The following is an 18,847-nucleotide window of genomic DNA, read 5'->3' on the forward strand; positions in this document are numbered from 1 at the left end:
CACTTCCACTGCCACTAAACCGAGCTGGTGTTCCTGACTGAAGTTTGTGTACATAATATATCAGGAGCTTTGGAGGCTGTCCTGGTTTCTGCTGATACCAGTACATACCCTGGTTACCACTAGACCAGCGGACAACAGCAGGATTTGTGGTACACTTGATGGTGGCAGTGGATCCTGGTGTAAATGTCACCAGTGGAGGCTGAGTCACAGTCACCTGAGCGCTGCATCCTGCAGACAAAAACAAATCCTTCATTTATCAGCAGAAAGAAATGAGAGAAAAGGCAGCACATCATGCTGGAAATGTTGCTGAGGGAATGAACCTGTAAAACAGCAGCAGGTCAGCGTCCAGATGAGGATGGTGATGAGGGTCATGGTGCTGGTTGTTTCTGCTGGCTCCACTGACAGGTCTGAGTCCTGCAGTGTTGAACTCACAGGACTATAAACCTTCTCAGTTCCCTGGAGGATCAGCTGACCATGCAAAGCCTCCTCTCTATGGAAATGATTGCTCTGCTCTCAGCACGCTGAAGACAAACACAGACACAACATCAGCACAAATAGTTTTAACATTTAAACCATTCAGGATCTTATTGGAATACAAGAAGAGAAAATAGAGACAACATGAAGAATTTTCATTATTTGGATTAAATCATTTCTCTCTTCAAGGTATATGTATAATTCTCCTGTTTTACTAAAACTCACAGGTAAAGATATTATAGATTACTAGAAGTTACCCTTATTTAAGCATTTATTATTAAAATTATTTTGAAAAACATTTTTTTTTGTTTTTAAACTGAATGAAAGCTGAATTATTGAAGAACATTTATATATTTCACAGGAAGAAAAATAACGTCTGTTTCTCTTGTGTGATAAAATTAAAAAAATCTTAAATTATTAAAACATTTAAAGCTGAATGGTGATGAATGAATGATTTATAGATTAAATAAAGTATAAACTGTAATTTATTTATACTGAAAAGCAGCATTTAAGCCAAAAACTGGTTGCTGACAGTGCAGGAGGTTTTTGTACGGCCTCTTAATGACTTTGTATCACTGTGGTGGACTTTTGGTGGAGGAACCAAACTCACCGTTGACTGTAAGTACCAGAAAGCTTTACTTTGTGGCTATATATATTATATTTATATAAATTATGATATTGTTTTGACTTAACTAATTAAATTGACATCAAGGTTTGTACACTTTACATTTTTTAAATAATGATTAAATCTCCATTCACAATGATGAATGAGCTTCGCAGAAGTCAGTTTTCCATCAGGGCTGAAAATGGTTCTAATGATAGATCCTGTTAAAATTCTCTTGTCAATAAAATTTATATTTCAATAATATATTGTTAATACTTTACATTTTTGAACTTTCTTTTTTTTTCTGACAACCAGTCTTCATTTTACTCGGTTTTTAATGTTTTATTTATTAGTTTATTTTAACTTCTTATTTAAAAAAAATTTCCCTAACTTTTATTTTAAAGCAAGGTTTGGACAGTACATTTTTTAAATAAGTATATCGCCATGTTTAGAAATTAGCTTTGCAAAAGTCAGTGTTTCTTCAAAATTGGAAATGTTTAAAATCATACATTGTATATGTCTAGTAATGCCTAATGTATAGGTCAAAATTACATTGCTACTTACTACTTACTTACTGAATATTTTTAGTTTCAATTCTTTCTGACCACCAAGCTTAGTTTTTACTCTATTGTTTTTCATCTTTTTATTAGTTTTTTTTCACTTCTTATTTAAACAAACATTCATTTTATAATTAATAATCTTAGATCGGGATTTTGATCTGGATTCCTGTTGAACAGAGTTATTATTTTCTGAATAAACTCAGATCTTCTTGGTGTTCGTGGTTCATTTGTTTTCCGTGGCGTTTTAAGGAAGTGAAAGAAACAGATGTCAACGTCTGAACTGTTTCCACCAGTGTTTCAGCTCTCAGTTCAATCATACCAGGGTTTCATCATTCAGAGTCACATAATATGAGGGACAGATGAAGATGTCATCAGTAATCATGGATAATGAAGCTCTGAAGGTGTTTTTAGCAGCTTTCATTCTCATTGCTGCCTCTTTTCTCCCCCTCTCTCCTCCAGTGGGTGTGGTGCGGCCCACCCTGACCGTCCTCCCCCCCTCCAAAGAGGAGGAGCAGCAGAGCAGCGTCACACTGGTGTGTCTGGCCAGCGGAGGCTTCCCCTCAACCTGGAGGCTGGGCTGGAAGGTGGGGGGCAGCAGCAGGTCCTCAGGGGTGTCTAACAGCCTGGAGGTCCTGGGGAGGGACGGCCTCTACAGCTGGAGCAGCACCCTGAGCCTCCCTGCAGACCAGTGGAGGAAGGCGGGCTCAGTGAGCTGTGAGGCCAATCAGAGTGGACAGAGTCCTGTCACTCAAAGCCTGGACCCTGCCCGCTGCTCAGAGTAGAGCCTCAGCTTCATGTCTGCAAGTCAGGATGCTCTCAGAGTTTATTCAGCAAGATTACTTTTCATGTTCAGAGTGATTTCTATTTCTATCATCTTTGTTCTGTGTGAAAACTTCAAGTTAATATCTAAAGATTTCCCCATTGTTGGACAATAAAATAATTTATCTTATATTCACCTTTAATAAACTACAAGCTAAAACACGTCATTGTCTGTTATTTTTGCATTATGCCATCCATCCATTTTCTTACTCGCTTTATCCCTCATGGGGTCATGAGGGGTGCTGGTGCATATCTCAAGCATTTCAATGGGCGAGAGGCGGCGTACACCCTGGACCGGTCGCCAGCCTGTCGCAGTTTTACATTTTTATCAGATTTGTATTGAATATTGCTTGAATATACAACTTTGTGGTTGTTGTTTTGACAACATAAGGCACAGCTTTATATTCAAAACTTTCACCTTGTTTTCTTTTATCAACACTTGCTACATTTATACAAAATGGGTCTCGTGTCCTCATTTCATATCAAATATTCAAACAAATAATAAACATTGTGCTCTGACATTAAATAATGATATATAAAACCAAGGATGTCCTAACTTTTTTATTACATTGGAAATAGTTGTGATGTTGATAGTAGAGACCGGCTAAACAATATAATTTTCTTTTAAATACTAAACTGAAAAAAAAGTTACATTGGCAAATGTTTCACCTGCTCAACAATAAACCAGAAACACAATATATTAGTTAAACAAAGTAGTAATTTTCTTTTCAAGAAAGAGACCTGTAAATTATAGATCCAAATCCTAACAGGGGTTATATATTTTGATCAGGAAGATTACTTTTCATGCTCACAATGATTTCTAAAACTCATCTTACTCATGTTCTCTAATAAATCTTGAAGTGAAGGGATTGTTTTAAATAAAAATAAAGATTTTGATATTGACCGTCTTTGTTATTGTGTTTCAAGATTCATGTTCTTTATCAAATTTCATCTCATGTTGGTTTTCTGCCTGCTTTAAAATTTCTGAAATGGTTTATAATCCTAAACTATTAAAATCTCATCTTACTCCTGCTCTCTAAGAAAACTATGATTTTAATAAAAGTGCAGCTTGATGATGAGCATTGCCTTTGCAATGATTTAGGGCTCTGAGTTTTTGGGCTTTTTTTTGCTAGTTTACAATTTTTTTCACTGGTATTTAACTGTTTTTTTACTACTGCTGTTGTGGCCATTTATGATAAATTTTGTGGATTGTAGTTTCTACTAATTTAGTTGTCTTCTTTGGGTGGTCAGAATATATTTGTTAGTTTAGAACCAAAATATGTAATTAATTTTTATATTTGGAATTGTTTAGATTACGTTGTTAATTTGTAGACCCTCCCATTAATTTGAGTAATGCAGCTTTAGCGAAAATTCAGACTGAAGAAACTCTATTGCCTACCTCCATCAATCAGGGACTCATCCGCCTCCAACGCAAGCCAATCAGCTTTGAACTGCTCCTCCTCAAAGCCAATCAGCATCCTGGGTTCATCTTAAAAAGAACTCCACATCCTCATCTCGGCCTTGTCCTCAGCGAGCAAGCAGTGGCTGCGCGTGTCCGGTTTGGACTCTGTCGACCGGTTTCAAGAGACAATAACTTATCCTGAAATCCTCCTGCCATAGGAATACCGTCTAGCTGCACATCTTCCTTTCCAACCTCTGTTTTCGTCAGCTCCGGTTCCTGGCGCAAAGAACTCGCAAGCAACGCAGACGCGTCGCAACTCTGCCTAAGTTCCGGTCAGCTTCGCTTCATAGCGCGCCGGGGTCTTTCTCAAACTGATCCCGTGGGGCAGGCTCTTGGTTCGCGGATCCGCCGACTCATCCGGGACCTTCTCTGGTTCTCATCGGCTTTGCGGCGCCACCTTGCCGCTCGTCCCGGCCGCATCTTTTCAGCCGGATCTACTCTCTCATTCACTCGCTAATGCGTTCGGAGCCAGCTCAGGTAATATGTATTCACCCATGTTTGTTTTCGTTTTCTTCTTCTTCTGGTGTTGCCGGTAGCCACCGGGCTTGTGGTGGCATTGCTGCCACCTACTGGTTGGAGTATGAAGTGCATTTTAAAATTCAGCAATTGATACCAATCGTTATTAAACCGCTGCAACTCTGGTGCAATTTGGCATCCGCTTGGACTGGTCTGTATTGGGTTCAGACTTCTCATTTATGCTGACCAGGCCACTTCTGTCACTCTTGTCATTTCAATGTTTTGCCAATCAATTATTCAGGTGTTGTGAAATGATACATGTTAAAGTTATTTAAGGTTTAGTTAGTAGGTATTATCTGAATGTCAGCTGGGACCCTACGTACGGATGGCTGTGGGGGATGGTTTGAGTATTGGGCGATCTTTAACAGCAACTTGCTCATGTATTTAGGGATTGTCTATTTCTTCTTTTAGGTTCAAGGATTCATTCAAGATGAATAACCGGAGAGCATCACTGAAGGTGCTGTTGTCTGGTTGATAGTATTTTCAATTACGGATCCTCTCTGCAGTTGTGAGGCTAACTAAAGCTACTAAGCAACGAGATCATCAGTCAGCAGGATGCAGTGCAGAATCTGAATTAAATTATTAAATTCATCCAAATGACATGGAGTAAGCTAAATAGCTAATCGATTCATAACAGCATTTGGTATGCGTTTAGCACTCTACGTATTTATGAGCTAAGCAAACATTATCGATTATGTCTTAAGAAGTGTTAACCGTGTTTAATGGTCCTTCATTTTCTGGATGTTTTCTTCTTATAGATATTCTTTTCACTATTCCCAGTTATTTTCTCAAACTAAACCTGTCAGCCTGCATTGAGTTCTACGTATTGATCTTAACCTAGTTCCATGATGGCTTTTGCCTGCAGACAAGCTCTCGAATTCTGGATATCAGTTTCAATCTCATATCAGTTATTTCTGAGCGTCAGCTGCTCTCCTCGCTCGGTCACCTCAATCTCGCAGGTGCATCATTTCAAGAGTCACGTTTTTATTTCCAGGCAGCTTGAGCTCACTAATTCCGTTTCCTTCCCTCCTAGAACAGGATACTCTGGTTAAGAGTTGCTGTTCTGAACTTTCCTTCTGGTCTGGCATGCTTCCCGTCCGGATTTGGAACACACTTTCTATAATGTATTTTGTCTGTAGATGCGTTAAATTTTACGGATGTGCATCCGTAAGTTTTGGAGGATTCTAAAAACAGTTGGTTTGCAGATTCGTGAAATTGTCAAAGAAATCGTTAATCTTGTGACCTTTCATCTAGAGTTATTTCAGCATTCAGGATGTGAGCTGCGCAACAGCAGACGCTTGTGGAGCCCAATCGTAGGTGATGGCTATCATCAGCATGCCTCACATATCTGCTCTTACTTTTCATCTTAGCCGCCTAATGCTCATCTTAAAGGTAATCTAACTACGAATACTGGTGGTGGATTCAATCTCATTCAAGTCTCATTAAGCCCGCGTCCTGTCCTGTTCATTCCCTCTTGGTCACTCATTCATTTATGTGCATCATCCCTAAGCATCCTCTGTTATTTATTCTGTCATCCAGGCGTCCCGCCATGCAGGCATCCTGTTGTCCTGTTCATTCTTTCATGGTCATTCATTTATTCATGTTCCCTGCCATGTTCCCCACTACGTTCCTTGCATACTCCTTGCATGCTTCCTGCATGCTCCCAGTGTGCTCCCTGTGTGTTCCCTGCCATGCTCCCTGCCATGCGGCCTTCCCTGCCATACTCTGCCATGTTTCCTTCTACGCTCCCTGCCGTGTTTCCTTCTACGCTCCCTGCCGTGTTTCCTTCTATACTCCCTGCCGTGTTTCCTTCTATACTCCCTGCCGTGTTTCCTTCTACGCTCCTTGCCGTGTTTCCTTCTACGCTCCTTGCCGTGTTTCCTTCTACGCTCCTTGCCGTGTTTCCTTCTATGCTCCTTGCCGTGTTTCCTTCTACGCTCCCTGCAACGCGGCCTGCCCTGCCATGTGTTTCCTTCAATGCTCCTTGCCATGTGTTTCCTTCAATGCTCCTTGCCATGTGTTTCCTTCAATGCTCCTTGCCATGTGTTTCCTTCAATGCTCCTTGCCATGTGTTTCCTTCAATGCTCCTTGCCATGTGTTTCCTTCAATGCTCCTTGCCATGTGTTTCCTTCAATGCTCCTTGCCATGTGTTTCCTTCAATGCTCCTTGCCATGTGTTTCCTTCTATGCTCCTTGCCGTGTTTCCTTCTACGCTCCCTGCAACGCGGCCTGCCCTGCCATGTGTTTCCTTCTATGCTCCTTGCCGTGTTTCCTTCTACGCTCCCTGCAACGCGGCCTGCCCTGCCATGTGTTTCCTTCAATGCTCCTTGCCATGTGTTTCCTTCAATGCTCCTTGCCATGTGTTTCCTTCAATGCTCCTTGCCATGTGTTTCCTTCAATGCTCCTTGCCATGTGTTTCCTTCTATGCTCCTTGCCGTGTTTCCTTCTATGCTCCTTGCCGTGTTTCCTTCTATGCTCCTTGCCATGTTTCCTTCTACGCTCCCTGCAACGCCCTCCTCCCTGCCATGCGGCCTGCCCTGCCATGTGTTTCGTTCCATGCTCCTTGCCGTGTTTCCTTCTATGCTCCTTGCCGTGTTTCCTTCTATGCTCCTTGCCGTGTTTCCTTCTATGCTCCTTGCCGTGTTTCCTTCTATGCTCCCTGCCATGTTTCCTTCTATGCTCCCTGCCATGTTTCCTTCTATGCTCCCTGCCATGTTTCCTTCTATGCTCCCTGCCATGTTTCCTTCTATGCTCCCTGCGTTCTCTGCCATGCTCCTTGCGTGTTCCCTGCGTTCTCAGCCATGCGTTCTCAGCCATGCGTTCTCAGCCATGCGTTCTCAGCCATGCGTTCTCAGCCATGCGTTCTCTGCCATGCGTTCTCTGCCATACTCCCTGCGTTCTCTGCCATACTCCCTGCGTTCTCTGCCATACCACCTGCGTTCTCTGCCATACCACCTGCGTTCTCTGCCATGCGTTCTCTGCCATGCGTTCTCTGCCATGCGTTCTCTGCCATGCGTTCTCTGCCATGCGTTCTCTGCCATGCGTTCTCTGCCATGCGTTCTCTGCCATACTCCCTGCGTTCTCTGCCATACCACCTGCGTTCTCTGCCATGCTCCTGTGTGTTCCCTGCCATATTTCCGGCCATGCTCCTGTGTGTTCCCTGCCATGTCCCCTGCATGCTGCCCGCCTTGCTCCCTGCCATGATTATTCATTCATCACGTGCATCAGCCCAAAACTGACCATTAAAATCACTTTCCACCTCTCCATCAACCTCACCTCATCTTTCCATTCATCTTGTTTAATCCTGGTAAGCCTTTGCAGCAATGGCCCTCTTTGCTAAGCTTTCACATATTTTCTCCTTCTTTACTCATCCTTCTCTCTGCCTTCTGAACTTGCTGACGCTCTGGCCTGGACCTCGGCATTTTTGGGGGGTAATTTCCCTATTCTCATACATCTGCTTATCTACGTTAAAGTATAAATCACCGTTTATGTTCCTGCCGAGGTCCGAGCGCCAAAGTTTAAACTATTGTATCAATAAATTCCTATCGCTTTTCTCTCTTTGTGAGTCTTTAGTTTGAAATGATGCTAAAGCGGAAATACAACCGAAGAACTCTTGCTTACTTCCATTCAATCAGAGGCTTGTCCGCCTCCGATGGAGCATTTGCTTCAAGCCACACCTCCTCGAAGCCCAATCATCCAGTGTTCACCTTAAACAGCAACTCCAAATCATCTCTCAGCCTGCTTTTGGCAAGCGCAAGAACCATTGCACTAATATCGTATTTCGCTTCAGACATTCCCCTTTGCAAGCCTTTCAGTTCCAAGTATCATCCCGTGACCGACCATCTCTATTCATGCACTTTACCATACACCTCACCTCATCTCCCCATTCATCTCACTCAACTTTGGTAGGCCTTCGCGGCAACCGGCCCTGTTTGGTAAGCCTTCGCAGCACTTTTCCTCTATAGCTCATCCCACTTGTCTCTGTTTTTAGTTTAATCCAAGTCTCATTGTCTTTCAACCATGCAGACGCATCGGCCTCGACCTCGGCAATTTTTGGGGGGAAATATCCCTATTCTCATACGCCTGCTAATGCATATTCAAGTATAATTCAGCGTGAATTTTTCCTGCCGAGGTCTGAGCGCCAAACTCTTAAAATATTGTATCAATAAAATTCTTCTAATTGCCTTTTCTTTCTGTGTGAGTTTTTCAGATTGAAATGCAGCTTTAGCGAAAATTCAGACTGAAGAAACTCTATTGCCTACCTCCATCAATCAGGGACTCATCCGCCTCCAACGCAAGCCAATCAGCTTTGAACTGCTCCTCCTCAAAGCCAATCAGCATCCTGGGTTCATCTTAAAAAGAACTCCACATCCTCATCTCGGCCTTGTCCTCAGCGAGCAAGCAGTGGCTGCGCGTGTCCGGTTTGGACTCGACCGGTTTCCACCCACCTCCATCCCCTTCTCCACCATCGTACCAAGCTTCGCCTGGCTTTCCTACGGTGCTCCTTCAACCTCGTTCCTATCAGAGTGTAATTCCTGCTGGACTCTCATGGAATTCCCAGCCACTCATTAAAACGGTCCGGCAGAAGACCGCCATGCTGAGCCTGGTTCTGCCAGAGGTTTCTTCCCAAGGGGGAGTTTTTCTCTCCACAGTCGCTTCATGCTTGCTCATCATGGACAGTTCATGCAAACCTGTGTTTATCAAGTTGGACATCAAGCTCAAACAGATCATATGGACTGAACAAACTTTGCTTATCTCCACTCCACCACCAGTTTCAGACCCGGGGGGAAATATCCCTATTCTCATACGCCTGCTAATGCATATTCAAGTATAATTCAGCGTGAATTTTTCCTGCCGAGGTCTGAGCGCCAAACTCTTAAAATATTGTATCAATAAAATTCTTCTAATTGCCTTTTCTTTCTGTGTGAGTTTTTCAGATTGAAATTAAGAACACACTGGGTGCTTGGTGCAGGGCTATTGTTTGGTAAATGTCTGGTGTGTTGACGGGAGATTTTGTAAATTATTTTTTGACCACTTTGACCACAAATTGAGATTATTTTTCATTTTCAACTAAGTTGCCAGTCATTTTTTAGTAATTATTTTGTCTTTACCTTTTCAGGAAATAAATCACATACTTTTACAAATCAATGAAGTCGGAAGTGCGTGCAAATCAAACCACCTGTTACCACCCACGGCCTATGTTGGAAATTTTTGGTTTTTGGAATATGGAAGGCCGCGACAACTGCTTTATTTAGTTTAGTTTCAGAGTTCATCACTCTGCTTGGAGTTTTCCTTATTAGACTTTAGTAAGTAAAAAGCAACTAAGCCTTTAGTTGTATAGCACTTTTCACACATAAAATCACAAAGTTCTTCACACACAAAGGAAAAGCACATAAGAACATGACATCAAACTACATTAAAAGTCAGTTTATACAGATACTTTTAGCTGTAAAATGGTCAACAAAATCTATATGATGTAAAAACAATGGGAGAGATTTTCTCAGTTGGGGTACAACAGCTGGAAAGCAGCGATCCACACAGGTTTTAAACCTAGTATCTGGGGCTAAAAAAATATTTTGATCAGCAGACACTGGCAAAAGACTGAGGCTTAAGCATGGCAGGAATATATTAGAAATATAATATGGGGACCATGCAGGGCCCTAAAAGTCAAAACAAGAAGTTTAAACTGGAACCTAAAATTAACTGGTAGCCAGTGAAGAGCGGCTAGAACAGGAGTTTTATGAGCTCCCCTGCTAGTTCCTGTTAAAAGTTTAGCTGCAGCATTCTGCACAGTTTGAATGTGATGCATTGCAGATTTGTTAAAACAAGTAAAAAGACCATTACAATAGTCCACCCGAGATGATGGAAAAGCATGTAAGATAACTTCAAGATCAAATCTAGACACCCTGGTTCTGAGTTTACCAATATTCCTAAAATGATAAAAACAATTCTGAGAAAATTTCCTAAGAATTTCTTAGGTCAGACTGAATGGAGGATCCTAGGAAACTTAGGTGTTTTCTAATTTCAAGAATCCTTTCATCAGGTGTGATGATCAATGTCTCAGTTTTGTTGGAGTTCAGCTCTAAGCAGTTTATATTTAACCTTTTTTTAATCTCAACCAAGAAATCCCTTAGAAGTGACAAATTAAAAAACTTAGAAGGTTTAAACGAACAATATAACTGTAAGTCATTAGCATAAAAATTATAAGAGATGTGATTAAATCGATGTATAAGCTGACCTAAAGGAGTTATATAAAATAGAAACAAAACCGGGGCGAGGACAGATCCTTGGTGCACACCATAAAGCAGATCTGATGAGTCAGACATGATTTGATAAATTTTGACCATAAAGGATCCATTTGAAAGGTAGGATGTAACCCATTTCTAGACAGCATCAGTAAATTTAAAATATTTAAGACTGTTTATCTGGATGACATGATCAACTGTATCAAAAGCAGAGGTAAGGTCCAGCACAACTACAACTGTGTAATGTCCTGAGTCCACTGCCATCTGATGCATGAGAATCTATCCCGAAACACAGTTCTTTGATTGAGCGGTTTCTGTTTTGATCTTTAATATTTTTGCCTTTTGGGTTTTGCCAAAAAGGTTCACTTCTCCACGCTCATATTTGTCAGATGTTTTTCTTGGTTACAAAATGTTCATGTTGTTTTTCCACCTTTTTTTAAATTCCTAAAAGGTTTTAGAAAACTAAACTAGTTATAAAGTCAGCATGTACAAATATAAAGCAAAACACTTTCAGTGTTTGTGAGGTAAAAATTTCACAAAACCTATTGATATCCACATTTTTAAACCACACTTTACCAACTTTGTTTTTAAAATGATCTATAGTTAGTGAATTTGATCATTTGTCTATTTTAGCTGTTCTGTGTTTTTCCTGCTAACTTCTGTGATGTGTTCACTGAACCATTTCACCTCACAGACTCTCTGCACCTGCAGCCCTCACTCAGTCAGACTGAAGGAGGTTTTTGTACGACTCTAAATCACTGTGTGAACGCATCACCATGGTCACCCAGACAGTAATAATCTCCAGCATCCTCAGCCTGAAAACCATCGATGGTTAAAGTGTAATCAGAACCAGATCTACTGCCTCTGAATCTAGATGGAGTTCCTGAGAACAAAGTTGAAACTCTGTATATAAGAAGTTTGGGAGGCTGTCCAGGTTTCTGAAGGTACCAACTGAGATCAGCACCAATATTAGAACTTCCTGTGGCGCTGATGGTCACAGTCGATCCAACACTAACTGACTTTGATCCTTCAGACTGAGTCAGAAAATTGTTGGCAGACGACCCTGAAATGAGAAATGAACATTTTAAATCAGAATGTCAAAGAAAAATGGCAAAAATGTAAAACCTTTGAGTTTAAACCAAATCAATGAGACAGATTTAAAAGTGAGTCTGACCCTGAGTGAGAAAACCCAACAGAACAACCAGAGTCAGTGGAGACATCATCCTGATGCAGGTTTCAGTGTCAGAGCAGAAACACACTTTGGACCTTCTGGAACAGCGGCAACTTAAACTGTGAGGAGCAGTGATGCATTAAGATCATGCAAATCCACACCTGCTCTGATGAAACAGAAAGAGCAGAGGTGATCCGGACCACCACTTCATCTCCTGAGAATATTTACTTCTCATTTTAAGTTCAGTTCAAATGTTGATTCTTCTACATACAACACTTATTTATATTTGCATGTGTCCTCCATTAGATGTGCTGTAATAAACAAAGTGAATTATCATAACATAAATATAATAGAATCATCTAGTTTCCTTTACTGAAGTGGATGGAAGCAGGTTTATATGCTAGCTTTCAGAAACATGAATAAAATGTTTATGGTGACTTTTAATAAACAGTTTTTCCAAGATTTCTGTAGAAAATGAAACTGTAAACCACTGTATATTTGAAAAAGAACATATCAGTTTTCCCTTATTTACAGGAAAAAAACTTGCAAATATTTTAAAAATCTAATTTCTTCTCTTCGTCTGAAAGTTTTGTTTATTCTGGGCTTCAAGAACAAGAAATGAGTGTCTCTTTATTCAGAACTTCCTGCTAAATCGGTGATTAGCGAAACTTGTTGTGGGGAATGATGATTACTGATTCCGAAGTTACTTATTAAATCAAAGAAATGGTGATTTGATCAAGTTCCAGCACAGCAGTTTATTGTAAACACACGACCCATAGGCGTGCAGCTGCACACCATCACTCTCCCACCTCTGTTATGCTCCGATCTGCTCCTCGCACCATCTTACACCTAAACCAGGTTTAGGTGTAAGATGATCTTAAACCATCAGACTGAAGCTTTGCACATGAAAGCCAAACATTGATTCTCACACACAGCATACACAGGCATTGACCTTGAAGGGTAAGGGAAGAGTGGAGTCCTGGTAGCAGGGCACCTTACCTGACACTGCTCAGGCCTCCTCTCCTCTGCAGCTGCTGAGAGAGCTGTTAACGAGGAGCGGGTCACAGGCGACAGGCCTTTCTAGAGCCAAACGCCCTAATAAAAGAATTTTCCATAAACTTTCCATCTCACTGCCACATCTCTTTTTTTAATCAACATCAGCCTCTAACCTTACGCTTCAAAACCAAATTTGTACTATTTTTGTATCTCTGTCAAGGGCTGCACAAAATCACTTCGAGGACAGCAAATGGCCCCCAGGCCACACTTTGGACACCTCTGATGTTGAGCCTCTTGTTTTTCTTGTTTCACAAGGCCACTAAAAGTAGACAGACTTCTCTCAAAGTGAGATTTGAGCATGACTGAACATCTGGAGATGCAAAGGGGACTAAAATGCGAATGTTCAGTCCATACATGCCAGTGTGTGGGTGTGTACATGCAGTGATGCATATCGGTTTTCTTCAACCAAGCTGTACAACTCTGTATCACTGTGTGAACACATCATCAGAAAGGTAACCCATACAGTAATAATGTCCTGCATCTTCAGCCTGAACTCCACTGATTGTCAGGGTGAACTGAGGCTCTGATCCACTGCTGCTGAAATGACTCGGAGCAGACTGACGGCTACTTATTTGATAAAACAGCAGCTTGGGAGGCTGTCCAGGTTTCTGCAGGTACCAGCTGAGATCATCATCAACTCCTTCACTGGCTGTACAGCTCAGAGAGACCGTGTCCCCCAAAGCAGCCACCTTTACAGCAGGAGACTGAGTCACAGATGGATCTGCTGTCAACCCTGTAAAAAACACAACAGAAATGTGTTAAATCTTGTTGAATGAAAAGCTTAAATCCAGAACATCCTGCATTAAACTTTGTTAATCTTAATAATATACTGACTGTTACTATTGTAACAACTGTTTACATGCATCTTGCACTACTCACCTTGACTAAATATTGATTTGCACTGCTGACTGTTTATTCACAATTGTTTACATATACATTTGCAATACCGTACTTTAACTTTAACATGCAATTATCTTCCACTGCACTTTAATTTAAATAGCTTCTGTCCAAACTTTTTTTATACATTTTATAGTAATAGCTACCTGTATATCCTTCTCACAATTCTGCCTATAGTAATAGCCACCTGTACATATATTCATGCAAACTCTGTTATAATAACAATCATCTGTATATTATCCTATTGTAAATATCTGTAAAACTCTATAGTAATATCCACCTGTATATTATATTCGGTACACATCCAGCTGTAAATTTAGTTCACAATACTAGTTATCTATATATTATACTCATAGGACAAATCCATTAGTAAAATTCTGATTATAATAGTATCTCTATATTTATTCAGTAATAACTCATGTCCTGTACTTATGGAACCATTGTTTATCCTGCAATTGCTGCTATTGCACTTCTGGTTAGACCTAAACTGCATTTCGTTGCCTTGTACCTGTACCTGTGTAATGACAATAAAGTTGAATCTAATCTAATCTAATCTAATCTAATTAAAGTATATTTTCTCATTTACTAACTCACCATGAAACTGGACTGCCAGTATTGTCAATAAGATCAGACACATCTTCATTGTGGATGTATGCAGTAGAATAAAATCCTGTAGAATAAAGCTGAGCACACAGCTTAGCGCTTTAATAAAGCCTGATGTTCAGGGAATTTGCAGCAGATATTCAAATCACAACCAAGAGCAGCACAGTTGGAGCTGAATGAGAAGTTTCAGGTCCTGCAACAAACAGACAGCTGCTGCCCTCTTGTGTCAAAATAAAAGAAATATAGATGAATTAAAACGTGGAGCACATTTAATGAGCCTAGCGTGGAACAATGGAGTAAGACTGTTTAAATAAAATAAGGAAGTCTAAGTTGAAAACAAAGTAAATTACAGCAATAAAACTAAATAAATCTGTACAAAACTCTCTAACACTTGTGCATAATAACACATTTAGATAATTAAAATCTGTTTCTTTTTTATTGTTTCTAAGGTTTTTGTGTGGTTTACGTTCCTTTTTTGGTTATCTTCATCTTTGCAGTTGATTGCCTTTCTTCTGACGACCATTTGTAGCATTAAAGGCCATTTCTCACTGGCCGTTTGAGGCCTTCTGGCTATGATGGTCGCATCAGATGAGGCTGGTACATAGACTGCATCTTTCCCAGCAAGCCTCACAGCTGGAAGACTGTCTGCTATTTCACTAAACAGTGTTTGTTAAAAAAAAAAAAATCCACTGAAATTGTATTTACCTGACAGCCATTGTGAAGGAGACATAATACTTTCATACCCTCTAGTTTTATTCCACAGTCTTAAGAAGAAGAAGAGGCAATTAGCAAGACACCCACCAATAAGGGAGAGGTTCTGCAGGTGGTGACCACAGACCATTTATCTGTTCCTCTGCTTTCTGGTTGATGTTTTGGTCACTTTTGAATGCTGCCGGTGCTTTCACTCTAGTGGTAGCATGAGACGGAGTCTACAACCCACACAAGTGGCTCAGGTAGTGCAACTTATCCAGGATGGTTCATCAATCAAGAAGGTTTGCTGTGTCTGTCAGTGTAGTGTCCGGAGCATGGAGGCACTACCAGGAGACAGGCCTGTACATCAGGAGATGGGTAGGAGGCCGTAGGAGGGCAACAACCCTGCAGCAGAAATGCTACCTCTGCCTCTGTGCAAGGAGGAACAGGAGGAGCACTGCCAGAGGCCTGCAAAATAACCTCCAGCAGGCCACAGATGTGAATGTGTCTGCTCAAACGATCAGAAACAGACTCCATGAGGGGAGTATGAGGGTCTGACGTCCACAGGTGGGGTTTATGCTTATAGCCCGACACCATGCAGGACGTTTGGCATTAGCCAGAGAACACAAAGATTGGTGAATTTACCACTGGCACCCTGAGCTCTTCACAGATGAAAGCAGTTTCACACTGAGCACATGTGGCAGATGTGACAGAGTCTGGAGACACCGTGGAGAACGTTCTGCTGCCTGCAACATCCTCCAGCATGACCGGTTTGGCAGCGGGTCAGTAATGGTGTGGAGTGGCATTTCTTAGGGATGGGGGAGGCTGCACAGCCCTCCATGTGATCGCCAGAGGTAGTCTGACTGCCATTAGGTACAGCAGAGATCAGCAGATCCATTGTAAGACCATATGCTGGTGCGGTTGGCCCTGGCTTCCTCCTAATGCAAGACAATGCTAGACCTCATGTGGCTGGAGTGTGTCAGCAGTTCCTGCAAGACGAAGGCATTGATGCTGTGGACTGGGATGCCCGTTCCCCAGACCTGAGTCCAACTGAGCACATCTGGAACATCATGTCTCGCTCCATCCACCAACGCCACGGTGAAATATGTATATTATTATTAATGAGAATATTTCATTCATTCAGATCTAGGATGTATTATTTTAGTGTTCCCTTTATTTTTTGAGCAGTGTGTGTGTGTGTGTGTGTGTGTGTGTGTGTGTGTGTGTATATATATATATATATATATATATAAACAAAGAATGCACGGGAGGAATAGAAATGAAAGAAATACAGCTGTGACCTCTAGCTGTACACAGCAAGAAAGACTGAGAGCTAAATGACCCTAGACTCCTTTAAAGCATTTGGAAATGTTACATGCATTATTTTTGAACTACTTACATTCAACAGCAGTACACAGATGATCTCACAATCCATCCATGCAAGCAGGAAATGGCCGCTCTGTGCTGCACAGGCAGATCTTCTTCACAATCCGTTTCAGAAATAAACCATCTTGTTAAAATACTGACTGCTTAACACTTGAATGGGAATGCACCAACGTAATTAACAAGTTATGCGCATATTTACCAATTTCATGCAAAAACATGACCTACTCCTGAAAATTAGGGTTCACAACCAAGCATAGAAAAAGAGGCCTGTTAGCCAAGTCGTGGAGAAACCGCAGTCAGCCTTTAAGGATTGTCCTGAACATACTGTTAAAGTACAGAAACCAAAATGCACAAGACATCCAGATAACAAACAAAACTAGAAAAAATTTGCATTTCCTGCGAAAATGCACTGTGAATGCAGTAAGCTGAATGATTGAGCAAAAGATGCAAAAGATCTTTGAAGAAGAGAAAAAATAGCTGTAAAGCTTTGAAGAAGTTAAAAAAGTTGAAGAAGTTGAAAAAGTTGAAGATTTTGAAAGAGTTAAAGAATTTGAACATGAAAGAACAATAGCTGAATGATTAGAAGAAGAAAAAACTGAGGGAATGGCACAAAACATTTCCTAACTCATTCTAAACATTGAATCGTTTAACAAAGCAAAAGTAGAATTTCAAACTTGAATATACTGTAGCCATATGTGGGCCTGCATTTCTAGGAGTATAAGGGGTTTCGCCCCCATTGAAAAGCATTGGATGTTTGACACCTCCTAACTTGGAGATGCTTTACGTGACAAGGCCCAAATTTATTATGGAGCATTCTGTATAAAGGATGTAACAGACTCTGTAAAGCAGAAGTTTGTAGGACCTTCCTAGAGCTACTTTCGGTTAGCAACATGCTAACCGTTAGCCGCTAACAGGGTTGTGTTCAGTATCACAGTGTGATGTTACTCTGTTAGTTTGGTCCAAATCCTGTACTGGGAAGTGCCTCAAAAAGGGGTGCCAATACTTAATGTCACCAAAGGTCACCAAAGGTCACCAAAGGTCATGGGTCAGATTGGCCTCCTTTAGCAACTCAGCCTCACCACATCTGGGCCCAGAACTCAACATTTGACCAAAATGGTGTGTAGCGCCATTTCCCACAGGTGGGTGGTGCTGTATTGGCCAATTGGGTCATCTCTGGGCATCATGCCAGGTCCTGTTGGAAGCAAAGGCCCAATAGGAAAGCATGTGAAATCCAAAAAGTGACAGAAAAGTCACACCTGCCTCATAATCACTTGAAAATTTTAAAATGTTAAGAGGAAGTGACTGTGCGAATTTCAGATTCCTACATTAATCACAGCCACTGCAGTGGGCGTGAAAAGTTGCCATTCTATCCGAATGGAGCCTGTCCCTGACCTGTAGTTACCTCTGGTCAGCAGAGTTCCGTCGTCACTCACTCACACCTGCAGCGGGCCATTCTACTGAAGTGCAGACACTTTGTTCAGACTATGTCCAATAGGATCATAATGGAGAACATTGCCTCGCACAACACTTTATATCTCCTGATTCGTAAATGGTAGAGATGTAATTTTTTCTGCGTTTATTTCTTAACGGATATGGGAAGAAGACTTGCTATTGGATTTTGCTGGAAATATTTTAATAAGGGCGTAAAAAATTAGGATATAAAGGGGATTTTTAAGGAATTTAAAAAATCCTCTAAAAACGGTCCTGAACATACCTCTGAACTTTTGACGACAGTTGAGAGTGAGATTGTGGTCCGGGGGGGGGGGGTTGCTGTTGGTCGATTCAAGACGATCCCACTGGGTGGGGGGGGCTGGGGGGTGCTGTTGGTCGATTCTAGACGGTCACTATTTTAAACGGACTTTGCTTTCATGTTACAGTTTGTAATACAACATGACGACTTACCATTTAATTCGCACGCAACACGGACCGTAGAAGTGTTTCACTTTGGATGAGGGAAACTTGTTTGCGCGGCGGCGGTCCTTGCAGCTGTGTTCCCTCTACTACTGGACGTGCGGAAACCATTGGACCGCAAATTGGTTCCGCCATGACGCGAAGCGTCCGGACGCGTGCGTTTCAAGAGTGAGATTTTGATTGTAAGATTGAGATTTTCAAAGTAATGCTTGTGAGCGTGTGCAATTGATGAAATGCGTGTGTCACACTGTCAACGAGTGAGAGTTGAGAGCTATGGTCCTGAACAAATCGCTCTCGCTGAAAAAGTATAAGAGATATCAAAATAATTCTTTCACTGTGAGTATGATCAGGCTTTTGAGGACTATGTTGCTCATTTTTCTGTTTGTACAAAAATCGATGTAGGCACAGCGACGATGTAAAAAAGTGGATCATGTGGAAAAATGCAGCTCTAAAG

General features: G+C 41.3%; 2 gene segments (V, D, J or C); both read left to right on the forward strand.

The window, feature by feature from the left end:
* Positions 1–18,847, forward strand: part of LOC118567022 — a 51,081-nt gene that overhangs the window by 22,560 nt on the left and 9,674 nt on the right.
* Positions 1,977–2,619, forward strand: LOC118567044. The segment is given in 1 exon segment: positions 1,977–2,619. A coding segment is annotated over 1 exon segment (423 nt).

The sequence above is a fragment of the Fundulus heteroclitus genome, chromosome 19 (assembly GCF_011125445.2).
Source record: "Fundulus heteroclitus isolate FHET01 chromosome 19, MU-UCD_Fhet_4.1, whole genome shotgun sequence".
Classification (NCBI taxonomy): domain Eukaryota; kingdom Metazoa; phylum Chordata; class Actinopteri; order Cyprinodontiformes; family Fundulidae; genus Fundulus; species Fundulus heteroclitus.